At 44.5% G+C, this 18,768-nt stretch overlaps 3 protein-coding genes across 3 annotated transcripts; 1 reads left to right on the top strand and 2 right to left on the bottom strand.

The window, feature by feature from the left end:
* Positions 1 to 452: 452 nt before the first annotated feature.
* On the bottom strand, positions 453 to 10,136 carry LOC136654401 (olfactory receptor 5AP2-like). The gene is made up of 2 exons (XM_066631416.1): positions 9,225 to 10,136; positions 453 to 470 (listed from the first exon to the last, which is right to left on the bottom strand). The coding sequence occupies exons 1-2, from the start codon at positions 10,131 to 10,133 to the stop codon at positions 453 to 455; spliced, it is 927 nt and encodes a 308-aa protein (XP_066487513.1). The 5' UTR covers positions 10,134 to 10,136.
* Positions 3,611 to 4,537, top strand: LOC136636605 (olfactory receptor 5V1-like). Its single transcript, XM_066611769.1, has one exon. The coding sequence runs from the start codon at positions 3,611 to 3,613 to the stop codon at positions 4,535 to 4,537; it is 927 nt and encodes a 308-aa protein (XP_066467866.1).
* A 4,669-nt stretch (positions 10,137 to 14,805) lies between the features above and the next one.
* LOC136644712 (olfactory receptor 5P60-like) lies at positions 14,806 to 15,747 on the bottom strand. The gene has a single exon (XM_066620801.1). The coding sequence runs from the start codon at positions 15,745 to 15,747 to the stop codon at positions 14,806 to 14,808; it is 942 nt and encodes a 313-aa protein (XP_066476898.1).
* Between the last annotated feature and the right edge of the window lie 3,021 nt (positions 15,748 to 18,768).

Below are 18,768 nucleotides of genomic sequence, written 5' to 3'. Positions count from 1 at the left end.
TAGGTTAGGTGTCTCCTTCCATTTGAGTCATTTTATATCTGGAATTTTTTTTTTAACCCTGCACCTGCCAATGCAGCCATGTCACCAGAGTGCACATTGCAGCTTGGGGGGGGGGGGGGTGCAGGTCAGGGAGCATTTGTTACCTTGTCTGGGTGTAAGCCTCCACTGACTAAATGGATCTACTTGGACCTGTGCCAGTAATGTAGCTGGCACAAGTCCAAGTGGACCTGGGAAGGCTGATCAAAGCCAGAAAGAAGGATAGGATATTGGTGGTGGCTGCTGCCACTGATATGTCCTCCTTCCTGGCCTCAATCTGCCTCCCCAACTCTCCCAATTCTTTGCCTTGTTCCTCCTGTTCCCCACCTTGTTTTGCCCTTGCGCTAGGGGCCTGTTGGAAGGCTGCTGGAGCCCGGAAGCAGGCCCTCACTGCTTGCAGCGGTGGTCCAGCTGCACTAGTGCTTTTGCAACAGCTGTAAAGGACCATGCGAGACCAGAACACCAGTTTTGACAGTGTAAAACCCTACATCGGTTTGGACTGTAAGTATGCTGGCCACCTTAATTTATTTGATTACCTATTTATTGTACTTGTTTTATATAGTTTAAAATGCTTTATGTAGGCTTTTATAAAAAAAAGCTCTCAACCATAAAAACATAGAAAGTGGATCCAATGTCAAAACAGCTCATGTAGGCTTTTATGTAATATTTATGTATTTTAATATTCTAAGTCACTTTGATATTTTTAGGAAAAGAGGGTATAATGCTTTTAAATAAAAAGAATAGAACAAGACAATTCTTTTAGTTCACTAGCATATGGGCACCTCTCCTTTCCATGAACCAGGGCCATAGTGTTCAACACACTTTGTGGTCAAATGAGCTTCTGTACAACTTCTGAGGACCTAATCCTACCTAATTTTCCAGGGCTGGTGTACCTGTGCCAATGGGGCGTGAACTGCATCCTGTGGTGGGCATCTTCAAGGTATGGGAACATTTGTTCCCTTACCTTGGGGCTGCATTGCGGCTGCACTAGTGCTGGAAATTTGGATAGGATTGGGCTCTGAAATGACAAGTCATTTTTTCTGAGATTCCTTAGAGGTCTGTGTCTCAAGACACCATTTTTTCTTGATGCCATTTGTTCCTCCAATTGTAAAAAAGCTGCTTTGACTGATGACTGGGGCAATGTTTTTAAACATTACTTTGGAATAGTCATACAGCATTTTTCTGTACTCCAACAAAGTCTTCACAGGGTTCTTCCTGAACTGACCAAACTGCAAGGGAAACCCAAAAGGTAAGTGGATACCCTTTCTTGACTCAACAAACATAGACAGTCAAAACATTTAAGGTCTCCAGCTCTGTTCTTCAGAGGTGCTTTTTGTGACAGTTCAGTGAACTAAAGAGCAGAAACCTGACTTCACATTCAAGCTCTGCCTTGAACCCAGTTGAGGACCTTTGACAAGCTGTCATGATGCAGTCTTAAATTTCTCACCTGTATACAGGGCAGGTATGTGGGGATGCTGTGTGTAGATAGCCTGTGGGTTTAGTGCAAGAGGTAGAAATGATGACTTCTTTGCAATATATTTTTGTTATTGCCAACTTTTAAATCCAATTAGCCTCAGCTCCAGAGAAAAAAAGAAGTGTTGGTAGATAAATAACTTAAGATACAATACCAAATCTTAAGAAACAGTGAGATTTTTTCCCTCTAATTTTATTAAATGCTCTCATTTACATTGAGGGAAAATGGAAACAGTTACTTTTATATGTCTTATGAGGTTTACAAGAACTCCAGGTGTCCATTTTTCTTTAATGTTTTGTGTAATGAAACATGACTTACAGCAAAAGCCTATGCATGTCTACTCAGAAGTAAGTCTCTTTAGGTGCCTGCTGCAACTGAGGCAAAAAATTGGCATGTTTATGGACCACATGCAACCCCCACCCACCTGCCACAAAAAATACAATTAAATTTGTAAGAATTAGAGAATAATTATTAGATATTTATGAGCTATATTATTTATAGAGAAGATTTGTGGGTTGCTGCTTTTGTTGTCGGCTGTAGCTGTGGGAGGTCCATTCTCTGCCCTCTCTTGTGGTCTGTAGGGAAGCGTTTCCAGATCAAGTGGTCCCACAGAGGGTGGAGAACAGGCCTCCCACAGCTGCAGGCAATATTTTGAAGCAGGCTGTGGGCCGTCTGTTTTTTGCCCTCTTTGATGATCTGGGATGCATGCTTGCTCAGTGAGATGCTGGAAGTGATAAAAGTGATAATCTTTTTTCTGAGACCTGGTGGACCACTTTTCAGGGTCTTGCGGACCACAGGTTGGGAACCAGTGCTGTATACAATGGGGCTTACATGAATGAAAGTGAGCATAGGATTGCAGCCTTACGTTATGAAATTGCTTAGGTTACTGCTGGAGGGTTTTTGATGAAAATGTCTGCTTAAGGGTACAAGTCTATGCACACTTACCTAGTCTCATTGAGTTTCATGGGACTTAGTTTGGGATAGTCATGTACAGGATTCTTCTGAAAACCCCAAAACTGAATTTACAATATAGTTTAGTCTGCTGAGTGTTGTCACTTTCATTAACCTGAAGTGAAGTGAGTTTTGGTAGTAACTACTGGCAGTGAGATCATGAATGCTGCAGGGCTTGGTCCAGAATGGTTTGGAATAGAGAATATAGGGATGTGTGTGATTTTGTATGTTTGAATTTTCCAATAAGGTATCATTTGCTTTATTTTTCAATGGATTCACAGGTGTTGAAAAATTTTTTTTTTACTACCCACCATTTATTCCAAATAAAGAGAGATTTGTCTTCACCAAGAATTTGATACATAGTCATAATCTCTCATAATATGGCATAAGAGCCTCCCACTCGGGTCATGAAAAAACTAAATGTTCAAAGTGGTGTTTTGTTCCAACAGTGATTCTGCTTTATTAGCTCTAATTGATCATACACTGACAAGGGAAAGAATACCTCGTACAAAAATCTTCAGCAGGTACCAACTGAGTTTTGACAGTATGTGGACTGATTTAAAATTAAGAGTATGATCTAACATTCCTGTGGTAAATCCTCACTTCTTCTTGAATGAACTCTTGTTCATGGTGCACAATTCCCTCCCACTCAGCTTCCCTCACTTGCTAGAATTTTCTCCTGTGTGCATTTGGAGGGTTTCATGCATTATGTAGTTGCATGTAGGGCCTGCCCTCTACCTCCTGATGCCTGAGACGGCATGCCAAGTGCTGATCCTCCTTACTTGATGGTGTGCCATCATCGGCTCTTCCCACTCCCTATGTCTTAGCTCAGCACTCTCCTGTCCTCCACATTTCCTCTTCCTTCTTCAATTTCCAATCCAGGGAGTAGAAGGAGTGGTGCAGCCAAGAAGGTGGAGTGGGAAGAGCTCCCCCCGCCGACACGCTGCTTGTAGTGATGGCTTCAGTTGGCCTCATGGATGGGCTTGCCCTGTTTGCATGTCTTACACAGACTGGGTTCTTCCCCAGCTGGTTAACAATGAAATAACTGATCAGCTATAAATTGCTATTGCATTGACAGCTCTAGATATAACAGTCTTTGTCTCTCCTGCATTTCAGGTAGCCCAGTGTATATTTCTTATTGGCAGGAAGATGGAGAAAGCCAACATGACTGCAGCAAAGGAATTCTACCTCACCGAACTGTCTGATATCCCAGAAGTGCAGATTGCTCTCTTTGTGATGATTCTGTCCATCTACCTGATCACCTTGGCAGGGAACGGGGCTATCCTCATGGCAATATGGACAGATGCTCGGCTCCACACTCCTATGTACTTCTTCCTCAGTAATTTGTCCTTCCTGGATATCCTTTGCCCGACTGTCACAGTGCCAAAGATGCTCCAGGTCCTCTTGTCTGAAGATAAGAGGATAACATTTGCTGGCTGTGTGACGCAGTTATTTTTTCTCATTGATGTGGTGGGCACTGAGATTTTATTGCTAGCCGTGATGGCATATGATCGCTATGCGGCCATATGTAGTCCGCTGCAATACACAAGCATCATGAATAAACATCTATGTGTCCAGCTGGCTGCTGGGACCTGGGTAACTGGTTTAATCAATTCCATGGTTCATACCTCACTAACCTTCAGATTATCCTTTTGTGGGGCCAATAACGTTAACCAGTATTACTGTGATATCCCCCCGGTGGTGGCTCTCTCTTGCTCTTCCACCTTCCTCCCTGAGTTGGTCCTTCTTCTTGTGGCGGGTATTTTAGGAAGCAGTGCTTTTCTGGTCACCCTGATCTCTTATGTGTACATAATATCTGCTATTTTGCGCATGCATTCCACTGATGGCAGGCGCAAAGCTTTCTCCACCTGTGGTTCTCACTTGACTGTAGTTTCCTTGTTCTATGGGACCACCATTGCCACCTATGTTCGCCCCACCTCCACGTATTCCCCCAAGCAGGACAGAATTGTTTCCATGTTGTACGGGGTTGTCACTCCCATGATAAACCCGATGATCTACAGTCTGAGAAACAAGGAAGTGAAAAGAGCCTTGATGAAGATTTTCACCAAGGGCTGAAGTTCTCTTCTTCTTGGTCTTGTCCATGATCACAATAGCTCAAGTGATAGATCAGTCAGCGTGGGAGGCAACTGGGGCCAGAAGTGATACCAGACTGTGAAAGATCCATCTGAAATGTTGTGCAGTTCTTGAAAGATAGAACGTTTCTGTTATTGTAAAAATCCCCTCAAGGGTTTAGAGATAGCCTGCCTATGTGAACTGCCTTGAATAAAGTCAGAGGAGTAATCCAATGACCAGACAGGTGGTATATAAATACCAGATTATTATTATGTTCCAAGCTTTTGAAAAGTTTACTGAATCTTCATCTGATTCCTTGTAATGGTAACAGAGAGTTACTCTTAATATTAGCAGCTCCTAACCCATGTCTCCATGCAATGGCGTAGCTAGTGGGGGCAGAGGGGGCGGTCTGCCCCGGGTACCACCCTTGGTGGGGTGACACACCACAAATGCCCCAACATTGCTAAATCATGAAGGTTAGGAGTAACCCCATCATGCCATATACCGTTGGATGCAGAAGTTCCAGCAGAATGCAATGCAAAAAACCGCATTGGAATATCTCCTTACCATCAAACGTTATGGCCAAAAAACAGAAACAAAAAATGCATGGAACCCTATAGAAAATGAAACCAAGCCATATTGCACATTTACTCGCGAATAGGCAAACTTGCCATAGTTCGTCGGAAAGGGCAGGCTGAGAGGAATCCAATGGCACCAGAATGGTTCCTATCCAATGAAAGCAGCCCCCAAAAAACACCCAAGAAGGAAATCCCCCCCTCCAAGCAGACAAAATGTATTGAGCCCTATGGAAAGCGAAAGTAAGCCACAGTCACATTTACTCATGAGTAAGCAAACATGCCTTGGCTCCTGGTCAAGTCAGGCAAAGAGGAATGCAAGGCTAGCTGCATGTTCCTGATCTGATGAAAGTGGAGCTCAACAAATACTCCAGAAGGCAGCACAAAGAATAAAACAGGCTTCAGCTGGTAAGATTCATTTTATTTGTTTTTTAACTTGTAAAGCCAGGTGGGTTCTGATAGTGCTATGCTTGAAATATAAGAATTTACACTGAACTGGGAAGGTTTAGTGGGGAGGGCTGAAAATCTCACTGATATTTTTTTTTGGGGGGGGGTGTTCTTGCAGGCAGGCTACAGAGAAAATTCACTTGGTGAAACAGGGCTGGCTTCCCCTTATTTAATTATCTGTTTTTCTTTAATTTAATTATTTATAATTATTTTATTTTGTTTGATGATGTCACTTTCAGCCATGACATCACTTCTGGTGGGTCCTGGACAGATTGTCACTCTAAAAAGTGGGTCCCAGTGTTAAAAGTTTGAGAACCTGCCTTAACTGAAAACAGGCTAATGAGACATCCTGGTTGGGGGACACACACTCTAGTGACCAAAACTCTAGAGATCGTGGCTTTTAGGAATAATACCATCATGTTACTATACCATTTGATGCAGAATTTCATCCATTGCTTGTGAGGAAATATTCACTGCATTTATTTTCTGGTCATTATTATTATTAATTTCATGTCATGACTATTACTATCTCTCAGTCTCACCTACCTCACAGGGTTGTTGTGAGGACAAAATAAGGGGAGGAACTATGTACACCACGCTGAGTTGCTTAGAGGAAGGGTGGTATAAAAATGTGAATTAATTAATTGATAAATTAATTAATAATATAATTAATAAGTAATTAATTATGTTGTATGGGGTGACAAAAATTTATGGGTGTCAAATGACCTAGCTATGCCTCTGCCTCCATGCTTTCCCTTTCCACATGACCCCCTGAAAGGAAGGAATTGGCAAAGTTTACTCTATTTTTGAGTGCTCTAAAGAAAGTGAACAAATCCATTCTCTATGTGCTTTAGCCACCCTTCACATCAGGTAGTGTAGGCAGATAGCCTTGTCTTAAGGGTCATAAAGGCCTGAGCTAGCCCAGGAACAACTGTATCAAGTAGGAAGATGTTTCCTTTGGTTCACCAATAAGGTCATAACTGCTACCAGTCAATCAGTAGCTACATCTGGACCTTTTCAGTGGTGGTCCCACAGTGGTAGAATTTCCTCCCCCACTGGCCATATGGAGTCTTAAACATTCCTTTTAAGAAGGCCTGTGAACACATTTTTTTTCTGGAAGAACTTGGAAGGTAGGCAGTTGGTCTTTTAAACACTGCGGTTATGTTTATATGTTAATATTGCTGAAAATCTTAAACTATAAAATGTTAAGGTTTGATGGTATGCTATTTTCCTTGTGAGCCATGGGGGGGGGGAGAAGTTTAGTTAAAAAGCAATAAATAAATAAATATTTATGATGGTAAATTTAGGTGTGACTGTGTAGTGACTTGGGTAGTCATCTGAAAAAAACAAACAACCTTTGTAAGTGTTTTTAGAAAATTCAGAAATCATTGCACTTTTTCTTTTTCAAGGGCAAGCACAACAAACAGTAGTCTGATACCTCATTTGTAGTAGCCAACTTAAATCAAGATAAGGTTCTTTCAGACATTGGTGACTTTCACAACTAGATACAAGATGTTGCATGATGTCAATTTTCTCTGCAGTAAAATGTTCTTTGGAGACAGATGGAAGGTCATGATGGAGTCTCCCCTTTCCCTGAACCCATTATGACTTCTTTTTTTGGGGGGGGGGGGCGGGGGGAGAATAGGAAAGAATCAGGTTAACAGAGCCATTACGTATATATTTTGCAAGATGGTGGCAGAGGAAAGCACATTGGCTTATTCACCACAGGAAGGGAATCAGCCCTTGAGTTCAATGAATGCCATCTGAGTAGCACAGGGAGGTTAAATGCAATTAATTCTGGGCTTATGAGTAAAAAGGATGGTGAGATGCAAAATAATGGAAGATGTTCAAGAAAACAGGGTTTTATTTAGGAATATGTAATAACATAGAATTTTAGTCTACAAATACTGTTATAGTCTTGCGTATCAGCCCAATTCACCACCCCCCACCAGAGTAGCCATGGGTGGAGGCCAGGAATATGATATCAGCAGAGCCACTGCCACTGATAACCATTCCTTCCTGCCCTCAACACACTCCCATCCCTGCCCCCCCACCAAAAACTGCCCTGTTCCTCTCCCTCTCCACCCCATTCCATGCCCAACCCCACCACCAGTTCACTGATCTGGTGGACGGTGGCCTCTCCGCTGGCCTGTATTCATGGCCACCAGTCATTGTGCTGGCGGCCTCATGCTCACCAGTGGAACATCACTTTCACTAGCATCCTTTCACTTCCACTGGTGGAATGCGTGTTCCACCGGTGGAAAGGGAGGATAGGATTGGGCTGTAAGAGTAGTCTTGAGTAAGAGTAACTGATCTGAGGATTTCAGGCTATTGTTCAGCAACTTGAATTGTTTGCTTTCCCAGTCTTCTAGGTTTGCTGAACTGAACACTTCAATGCCTCACTCTCATAACCTTTGTAATTCGCCCTAGCAGCAAACATGGATAGTTCCATACTTACCATTTTGGCTGTAATGCAGGACTCTAAAAAGAACCACATAGAATATTAAGGGCATCAGTTGAAGGGGAAATGGGGGTGGGGGAGGAAGAAGAAATGGCCCTCATGGTTCCTCAGCAGCTTATAATAGCCCAGAGGTGAGAATTTAGGTTGGGAAGGGTGCATACCATGAGGTAAACATATTCTTCACTGCATAGGAAGCTCTCTGGAAGAAAGGAAAAGGGCACATTTGCCCTTTCCCATTCCAGAAACCTCCTCCACTCCAGTTATTTAATATTAAAACACTCCAGTCTGGGGCTGGCAGCCAGCTCCAAACCTGAGTGCTTCAACATAGGGATGCCAAACCTGTTTCATACAAAGGGCCGAGGTTAGCATTCACGGTGCCAGCTGAGGACTGGAAGTGACCTCATTAAGCAGATGCTGGCCAGAAATAAGCACTTTGTTCTCACATAGAAACTCATTAGCTGCAAATGACAGAAAATGTGCAAATCTTGTTCATAGCTTCAGGATATGAGAGAGGCCAAATATCAAGCTGGGAGAGCCCAATTATAATGGGGGTTGGATAAATTGTTTCCAGGGGTTGCTTTTGGCCCCCAGGTCTTATGTTTGACACCCCTGCTTTAACATGTCATATGGCAGCTATAAGAGTGAAAAGTGGTGGGTCATTGCAGTAGGAATGATTAATCGCATTTGGTCCACAGAAGGATAGCCGAAATGTCAACACTGAACCACTGAGCTCAAAAACCCATAGATAGATACACTAGCCACTACTGCAGAACGCAACGTCTTAGACATAACCACAGAATAAAGCAGTGGGTTACAGATGGCCAACTACTAATCATAAGGTACATTTTGTTGTGGGCTCCCACTTTTCTCTATACATTGATATTGATGCCCCAGTCTATTCATGGCTTAATTCAAGCTCTTTACCTTGGCTGCAACCCACCAGTGGTGCTACCTGTACTACCAGGCACATCACGTGAAACAGAAAGGGTGGAAGATCTGCTATCTGACTGTTCTCTATTACTAACTGTGGTGATTGTTTGCCTGTTATCCCTCAAGACTACAGACAATTGGATAAGGAGCTCTTCCTTGCTGTACATAGTCCTGGAATTGTAAAAGAAACCATATTTATCACAGGATGATGTTCTGTACAATTGTAACCGATGGCCATGATTTAATCTTTCTAACAAAACTATTTCCTCCCCATCACTCTTCTCACCGCCCCCTTCACTTCCTTGTTTCTCAAGCTATAGATGAGGGGGTTCAGCATGGGAATCACAGCAGTATAGAAAACAGATATCACTTTGTCATAATTTAAAGAATGAGTAGAGCTGGGTTGCAGGTACATGAAGAAGAGGGTACCATAGAAAATAATAACTGCTGTCAGGTGAGAGGCACATGTCGAAAAGGCTTTGTGCCTTCCTTCTGTGGAATGTTTGCTAAAGATGGCAGACAAAATGTAGACATAGGAGACAATGATTGTCAAGAGGGAGCTTGTTAAGTTGATTCCAGAGATGACTAAAAGCTGAATTTCTTTCGGCTGGGTGTCAGAGCAGGACAGAGCTAAAAGTGGTGGGTCATTGCAGTAGAAATGATTGATCACATTTGATCCACAGAAGGATAGCCGAAATGTCAAAGCTGTTTGAACCACTGAGCTCAAAAATCCATAGATATATACACTAGCCACTAGTATGGTACACAGCTTCTTAGACATAACTACAGAATAAAGCAGTGGGTTACAGATGGCCACATACCGGTCATAAGCCATGACAGCCAATAAGAATAATTCAGTTATCACCAAACCATCAAACATGTAAAATTGCATCACACATCCAGCCAAGGAAATGGTTTTACTTGCAGCCATACAGTCAATTATGGCCTTTGGGGTAACAGCAGAAGAGTAGCTGGCATCCAGGAAAGCCAAGTGGCTGAGGAAGAAGTACATTGGGGAGTGGAGCTGGCGATCCATCCTGATCAACAAGATCATCCCCAGATTTGTACCTAATGTGACAATGTAGATCACCAAGAACATGACAAAGAGAACAACCTGCATTTTGGGATTATCTGTGAATCCTGAGAATATGAACTCAGTTACTTGGGTGTGATTTTCTCCAGACATTTACTCTATGTATTTTCACCTACCAGGAAGATGAGAAAAAGGAAAATGTGAAGGAAAAAGTTAGTTCCAGCTATGGCTCGTGGTCAGCTATAACATTAATTGCAAATGAATTCAACTGGAATGGACCAGGTTCTTAGAGTTTAAACTTACTAAAGGCCCAATACTATCCAACTTTCTGGTGATGCAACCCCCAAGATAAGGAAGCAAATGTTCTTACCTTGAGGAGATCTCTGTGATTGCCCCCTGCTGCAGGATGCAACACTGTTGGCTTGGCTGCATCAGTATCGGAAAGTTGGATAGGATTGGGCCAGCAGCGGATCTGGGGCACTGCAAACAGGGCAAATGCCCTGAGCCTGTGTGACTCCAGGACTGCATGGGAAGCCTTCTGAGGCTCCCAATGCAATAAGAAACAGTACTTCCGGTTTTCAGGAAGTACTGTTTAAGACCGCGAGGAAGCCTCAGAATGCTTCTCCAGTTGGTTCTGGAGTCGTGCGAGGCTCCCTTTCGTTGGTAAGGATGGGGGGGGGCTGGCATGGTGCAAGAGGGCTGGTGTTCCAAACCATTGCCATGGGGCACCTTCAGGGCAGGTCTGTTACTGGATTGGGCCTTTAGTATGTTCAAAGATCAATTGGCTTAATTTGCTTTCTGTGTTGTACTTCAACAGTGCTGTCCTATGCATGTTACTCAGACATGCATGGGGCTCAGACTTCAATGGGGCTTACTCCTTTGTAACTTTGTTTAGGATTGCTGCCTTGCAGCTCAATCCTGTGGGTATGCTGCACTGGCAGAACTCTCAGTGTGGAAGCACAGCATGCTTTCTAGAGGTCACAAAAGCAACCTGTCATTCAGAACAGTGGGGCTGCTGCTGCAAGCAGCTATGGCCATGCACCAGTGGCCTGCTGAGGTCCCCTAGTGCAAGAAGGTTAGCATGGGGGCTGGAGAGGGGAAGGAATGGGCAGTGAGGGGGTGTACCAAGACTGGGAAGGGGGCAGTACCAGAAGCAACAGCATTGCTGGCAGCAGACCCACCTTATTTCAGCAATTCCCTTCCTCTCCCCCTTCTTGGCCTTGATCTGCCTTCCTGGGTCCACCTGGACTTGCACTAGCAAGATCATTGCTTCAGGTCTCAGTAGACCCATTCAGGAAGTGGAGGTTTACCCCCAGGCAAGGGAACCCGGTTCCTTTAGCCAGAAGAGACCTCTGGGACTGCCTTCCTCCACAGTCACTCTCTGCTAAAGCATGTTTTTAAATGTTTATTCCAAATCCACAGCTGATCTTAAGCAGACATATAGAAAGGGCAGCCACAAACCTTCCTATTTCTCATGGAAGACTTGGATAATTTAAGGGACAGTCAGGCACATTCTCCATCCTGGGCCCGAGCACTTTGAAATGAAAGGCTGCATCATTCATCACCCACATTATGTCTACTGCTCTATTATTTTTCCCCCTACATGATAGCTCCTTGCAGACTCAGATCACCAAATGAATGTGAAGTCATCAGACAAGCTGAGGTGCCTGTTTCTTCAATACCCATTGAATAGAGGGGGACACATATTCAGTTTCAAAAGGTGCTCTAAGTCCAGTTCAGATCCAAATACATCCACTCCAATAGCACTTGAGTTTTGTAGTGGGTTTCTTTGGTATCTGGATTGTATCCACTGAAAGCATTTGCTACATGACTCCATTTTGTTAGGTATTGTGGTTGGTTGATTGAGGTCTTTTCTGCTGAAAGTAGTTTCATAATTTGTAAAAAGATGGCAATATACAATTGCTATTCATGTTAAACAAGCATGCATAAACAATTCCCATTAACTGGATTCCAGAAAGGCAAGTGTTACCCAAGACCCACCTGGTTTCAGTAATTCAGTTTACAACAGTGTGCAGCATACAAGATATATGGGAATTACTAAACAGTGCAATAGAATATTTATAGTAGTTGGTTCAGGTATTCCCTTGAGAATGTTATCCTTTGAAGCACCAGTCTTCAAGACTAGTGACACACAGCAATTAAAATTAGTGTACAAGCATCATAGACTGTTTTCTCCTCTGTGGCCAGAGTTGTCACCTAATGAGAAATTCATTTTCCAGGTTTCAAGGTCACATTCACAAAATCTAGATAGTAACCCAACATTTCACTCTAAACTCTGTAGAGCAGCCATTTTCAACCACTGTGCCATGGCACACTGGTGTGCCGCAAGTGGTCCACATGTGTGCCTCAGGAATTTGGGGGAAGGTGATTTATTATTATTATTATTATTATTATTATTATTATTATTATTAACAGTATTTATATACTGCTTTTCAACTAAAAGTTCACAAGCGGTTTACAGAGAAAAATCAAATAACTAAGTGGCTCCCTGTCCCAAAAGGGCTCACAATCTAAAAAGATGCAAAGGAATACCAGCAGACAGCCACTAGAACAGACAGTGCTGGGGTGAGGTGGGCCAGTTACTCTCCCCCTGCTAAAAAAAGGCACCCACTTGAAAAAGTGCCTCTTACCCAATTAGCAGGGGTTAATTAGTAGGGCCATTGGGGGATATGAGCCCCCTGCTGGCAGCATGGTGTGCCTTGTCAATGATCAAAAACTTGTTGGTGTTCCTTGACAATTTTAGTGCCTTGTTAGTGTGCTATGAGATGAAAAAGGTTGAAAATTGCTGCTGTAGAGCATTATCAAGAGAATAAAGAAAAATCCCACTAATCGGACACCTGGAAATCCTAAAACTCACTAAAAGCAACACTATCACACTTCACTACATTAAATAAAAAACCAAGGCAAATATCCCTGCCAAAAGCACAAAGGAACCCTAAGGATAGACCAGTGATTCCCAAACTGGTGGGTTGCGACCTACCAGCCTGGGAAGCACTGGCCAATGTCCCTTTAAGGGGTGGGGAGGTGGGGAAGGCAGCATGTGATCCTCAGGAAGAATTGTGCTGCTGCCAGGGATGGAAGGGGGGTTTTCTATTTACCAGCGCTGCAGTCCTGGGGGCCACAATGCTGATTGCGCTGAGACAAGTATTTTGTTTGGTATAAGTCCTACAATGTCTGTATAGCACTCCCTTTTTGCAATACTGTGTTTTGTTCTTTTTCTGCATTGTGGTTTAAAACCCACACTCACCATTCCTCAAAAGAGGGCTGCTATACTCAAGGTATCTCCTGGAGTTCTAGGATATCTTAGATTGATGACCCAATCCTAATTAAGATTGGGCGGGCACAAGGGAACTATCACAACAGCAGAACAGTGTCACTGCTTTGTAAAATGGCTGCCAATGGTGTGCACAGTCTGCTGATGGTGACCATTTTGTGAGCACCACTGCAAAAGATGGTGGCCCCACAGCTGCATTGCTGGAGTCTGCCCTCATTGTAGCCAGCAAGCCAGTGAGTGGGCAGGAGGGTGAGCGGGCGGGAGGGTGAGCAGAAGGTGGGGGAAGAGGGAAGGGAGGGGCGGAATGGAGCGGAGAATGGGAAGAGGGTGGATTGAGGCTGGGAAGAGGGTGGTATCAGAGGCGGAGGCACTGCCAATAGCTTGTCACACTTCCTGGCTTTAATCCCCTGACCTCGGTCAACTTGTACTTTCACCAGCAAACTAGATGGTGCAGGTCGGAGTAGGGTTAGTGTAACCCCCATTAACTTTATGGCCAACTTGTTGACACACAACTGAATAACAGTTCTAGTATTAGCTCTGATACATGGAAATGAGAGCTAACTAATACGAACACCTCACTGCTGTATGGTGGTAACACTTCATTGGTTCTCAGAACAATCAGGGTGCAATCCAGACCGCATCTCTAGGTGCCAAAAGGGAATTTCTGTGACGATTCAGGAGCAGGCCACGCTGGCAGAAAGATGCTCACTGGCCTGCTGCTCTGGATCCAACCCTGGACCTTGTAAGTGGCTTGGGAAGGCCATCGCGGGGACTTGGGGAGGACATTTTGGGGGCATTCCAGGGCAGAGAAGGCAAGCAGTGGGCAGGCTAGTGGAAGGAACAGACCCAGGAGGGGGGTGATGCCAGGATCCGGCGCTTAGGCCAGAACCTAACCCCCTCCTGAGTGATCCGGTCTTACATCAGGCTGCTCAGATCTGTGCCATTTCTTTAGGTGGTGCAGTTCTGAGTAGCCCCATAGGAGCAGCACCTTGTGACACAGAGTAAGGGAAATGAATTCCCCTTACTTGGAGTTGGGCTGCAACTCGACCCAGCTCTGCTCTAGATGCAGTGCAGACCAGACGTCCTGCCTGCTCCAAGGTATTTTAGGATTGGGTTATCAGTCTCATTGGTCAGTTTTGAGTTAAGAAAATCCATTTTTTGTTACATAAGGCAGTTGTGTTTTCTTATCCTGGTTAATTGGACATAACATTTGATAGAGTATAGATAATTCCACATGGTTTATTTCATTTATTTATGACATTCTGCATGAAATTACTTTTCCAATGATATATAATAGAATGGTATTATTCATAAATACAAATTTTCCAAAAGGTTTCCAAAATTTTGGCCACTAGTGATGTCACTCCCTCAAGGGTGCCACCTGGTGTGGTCGCACCCCATAATGAAGACACTTTTCCCCTGTGAAGGTATAGCAATAAGGAAGGGAGGAAAGCCTACCTCTGTGACAAAGCCAAACTGGTTTCTAAGAGACAAGTAAAATGTACTGCTTGTACTGCACATCCCTAGAATTTATAAAGCACATTTCTTTCCAGATGAGGCTTTTCTCAGGGCCTCTTTTACATCCTTGTTTCTCAAACTATAGATTATGGGATTCAGCATGGGAATTACTAGCGTGTAAAAGACAGACACCACCATGCTAGTGTCTAGCCCAGACTTGAGATTTGGATGTATGTACACAAAGGTCCCGGTTCCATACAACAAAGTAACAGACATGAGATGAGAAGCACAGGTGGAGAAGGCTTTGTGTCTGCCCTTGGCAGAGTTGGTCTTCAGGATGGCAGATAAAATGCAGCAGTAGGAGATGAGAATTGCTGAGAGCGAGGTCATAGCCACTATACCCGATGAAAAGGCTGACAGAGACTCTGAAAGGAAGGTTTCAGAACAGGAAAGCCTCAGTAGTTTAGGAATGTCACAGAAGAAATGTTTGATGAGGTTATGCCCACAGTAGGACAATCTGAACATACAAACTGTCTGCAGTGCTGAGTTTGCAAACCCAGCTACATAAGATCCTGCAACCAGACCTGTGCATACTCTTTGGGACATGACAAAAGTGTAGAGTAGAGGGTTGCATATAGCCATGTAGCGGTCAAATGCCATCACAGCCAAAAGGAAAACCTCAATACTTACAAATGCACTGAAAGAACACAGCTGAGCAGCACAGCCTGCATAAGAAATAGTTTTCTGATCTACCAAGAAGTTGACCAGCATCTTGGGGGCAATAGCAGAGGTATAGCAGAGGTCTGTGAGTGACAAGTGGCAGAGGAAGAAATACATTGGAGTGTGAAGGTGGGATTCAATCCTGATCAGCACAATCAGGCTGAGGCTTCCAACCACTGTGGTCACATAAATGACAAGGAAGAGCAGAAAGAGGACAACCTGCAGCTTGGGATCATCTGTGAATCCTTGCAGGATGAACTCTGTTACTCTGGAGTGATTACGCTGCAGATCCATCTTGCAGCATTAAGTAACTGGAGAAAGAAGATGATAGAAGCTATCAGTGAGCACATGTGCATCTATCAAAGGACTGTTATGGGATCAGATGCCTGGGGGCTCAATCCTATCCAACTTTCCAGCACCGGTGCAGCTGCAATGCAACTCTGAGATGAGGGAACTAATGTTCCCATACCTTGGGGAGGCCTTTGTCACTGCCTCCCCACCACAGGATGCAGTGCACTTCCCTTTGGCGTGGGCACATTGGCACAGCTGCACTGGCACTGGAAAATTGGATAGGACTGGGCCCTGGGTATACTGTGCAACCTTCATAATTGACATGCCATAATAGGCAAAGATAGCCAGGTCTAGAAATTCCATCAGTTCTATCACCATAATATGATATTTTTAACTGTACATAGCATTTGTACACACATAATTTCCAACTCTGGCACTCCTCCTTTTGTCTATTATTATTGAAATACCTGTACATAATACTGAGAAATATTTTTTAGCTTATTTAATACCTGCATGGACAATGCAAATTCGGGAAAAGACAACGGATGTCCTCGGAAACTTCTAATCTTCATTAAGTAGCACAGTTGCTGTTGTGTGCTATAGTTTAACAGGACGTTACCATCCTTTTATTCAGGGATAGCTGGTATATTATGTGTGTGATATATCCAAGATGTCCTGTCAGCAAAGGAACAGTCCTCCATTTATTGTTCCCAATGGTATACACCTGCCCTGATATTCCACCCCTGATGCTGCTGAGACCTGCTTTTCAGAGATGGTTGCTGCTGAAAACTGGGCATACAAAAGGCATTTACAAGCCTCCAAATGTTTAAACTGAGAAAAATAGCTGGGATCTACTTCTGATTTTTCCACATGATGCACACTAGCACTGATCCTTTGAGAATGATGAATAAACTGACCGTAGATACTCACCTATACAGCGATAAATTTGTGCCCCAAACTCACGGGAGAATCGCCCCCCTCGGCTTATCTCCGCAGTCACCCAGCGGACAGAGGGGGCGAGGGAGCCATTTGCATGGGGGGCTTGGTAGGAGGATGGGCAGCTGCGCCTCCCCCCAGCCTGCCGTGCCTGGAACCTGGGAGGAGGCAGGTCATGGGGGTCAGCCTACCTGCCGGCACTCCCCCACACACTCAGAGCCCTCCATGTGCACAACCCACCCCACAGGGGCAGGGAGCAGAGCGGGGGCGTCCTGGCTGCCGCTGCCACCGCCAGACCAATGGAGGGCAGGGAGCGGGCTGTGAGAGGCAAGGGAGCATCGCTGGTAAGCTGTCCTCGCATGCCCTGCCCCCTCTTGGGCTCCTCCAGGGGCTCCAGGTGCAACCAGCAGGCTAGGGGGAGGCACAGCTGCCCATCCTCCTACTAAGTCCCCCCACCCAGGTGCAAATGGCCCCCTCCGTCTGCCCAGGTGACTGCCCCGCATGCCCTGGCTCCTCCAGCTCCAGGAACGATGAGGGGAGCGACTGGGTGCAGGCTGGCAGGAGGTGTAGCTGCCAGGGACTCCACATGAGGCCCGGAGGCGCTGCTGCCCTTCCTCCACAGTAGGTCTACTTCCAAGTAAATCAGATGCAACTCTGTGCAGCTGCACTTGCTCAGTCACTCCTTGTTGCTTGTCTCTCTACTACGAACTGCATTGCACATTCCCAGTTGTGTGTTCTACGTAGAGCCTTTGGCTTAAGGCACCAGGCACTTTAAAGGAGGATTTCATTAATGGTTCTACTGGTATGCTGTTTCCAGTGTACTTAGAGCCCAATCCTCGGCTTGGCTACTCAGAAGTAAGTCCCATTAAAGTCAATGGGGCTTACGCCCAGGAAAGTGTGGATGGGATTGTGGCCTTACTCTGATAGTGTTTATAAATGGTTGTTAAGAATACAGTTTTAAAAATTAGTGAATAAAAATGTATCTTATGATCTATGAGATAGATCATAGTTTTTAATAAATTAGAGACTATTTTTAATACTGTTTTTGCTATATGATATATACATTCTATGTATATTTTTAATACTGTTTTTGCTATATGATATATACATTCTATGTATACATCGTATAGCAAAAACAGTATTAAAAATAGTGTATGTATGTATACATATATGTATAGATGTATACATACTATGTATGTATATACTGTGTTTTTAATACTATGTTTTTAATAAATTAGTGACTACAGTTCTTAGGTAACAGTTACTGGTAGGTTATTTTTCAGGATCTGGCTCGGGTAAAATCAGACAAAATTAGTCAGACTCAGACACCCCCCTAAGTTTAACCCCCGACTTATCCGAGGGTCATATAAAATCCCATGATTTTTTATCAAAGCCTACCCTCGACTTATCTGTGGGATCGACTTATAGACGAGTGCCTGCGGTAGTTATGAGATTGGGCAGAGATTGAATGCTGGGGCACTATGCCCTCTATTGCCCAACATGCATGTGTACTTGTGCATGTGACTGTGACCCAGGGCCCGACTTGTGTTGCCCATACAGCTGGCTTTGGGTGTTGCAAATATGCCATCGGGCATGTCTGCAGCACCCAGTGAAGAGGGGACATAGGCGCTGAGCCTACATCATTTGGGTAGAGGGGAGGACTGGGCCCAGGAGGGGGCGGAGATGGTGGCATATCCTGTTCTCCCTTCTGGGCCAGGCAGCCTGACACGTGCCACCTTGACTCTGCACCCACTCAAAGGTGGGCACAGAGCCAAGGAGACCCATTGGTGCCGCAGTAGCCTTACGAAGGGAAAGGAAGCAAACACTCCCTTCCCCCAAGGAGACTCCTGGTGCTAGCCTGGTGCGAATAGGGTTCAGCAGCAGCCCATTTGGTGCTGCTGGAGCCCTGGGCGCCAGGCGGGATAGGATTGGGCTATCCTCTAGTTAAGTGCCGAAACCATGCTTCTTTGAGGAAAAATCTCACAAGTGTCTGTACCTTGCACAGCCATCCAATTCAGACTGAGAAACACACACACACTTTAACTTAGGATTTGCTATATAGCAAAGGCATGAAAGATACTTTACTCT

This window comes from Tiliqua scincoides, chromosome 1 (assembly GCF_035046505.1).
Source record: "Tiliqua scincoides isolate rTilSci1 chromosome 1, rTilSci1.hap2, whole genome shotgun sequence".
NCBI lineage: Eukaryota > Metazoa > Chordata > Lepidosauria > Squamata > Scincidae > Tiliqua > Tiliqua scincoides.
The sequence above is the reverse complement of the archived record's forward strand: the minus strand, read 5'-3'. Positions and strand labels throughout refer to the sequence as shown.

What these genes read in the sequence shown, in the direction of transcription:
- LOC136636605 (XM_066611769.1), top strand. Translation starts at nt 3,611, where the DNA reads ATGGAGAAAGCCAACATGACTGCAGCAAAGGAATTCTACCTCACCGAA.
- LOC136654401 (XM_066631416.1), bottom strand. Translation starts at nt 10,133, where the DNA reads ATGTCTGGAGAAAATCACACCCAAGTAACTGAGTTCATATTCTCAGGA.
- LOC136644712 (XM_066620801.1), bottom strand. Translation starts at nt 15,747, where the DNA reads ATGGATCTGCAGCGTAATCACTCCAGAGTAACAGAGTTCATCCTGCAA.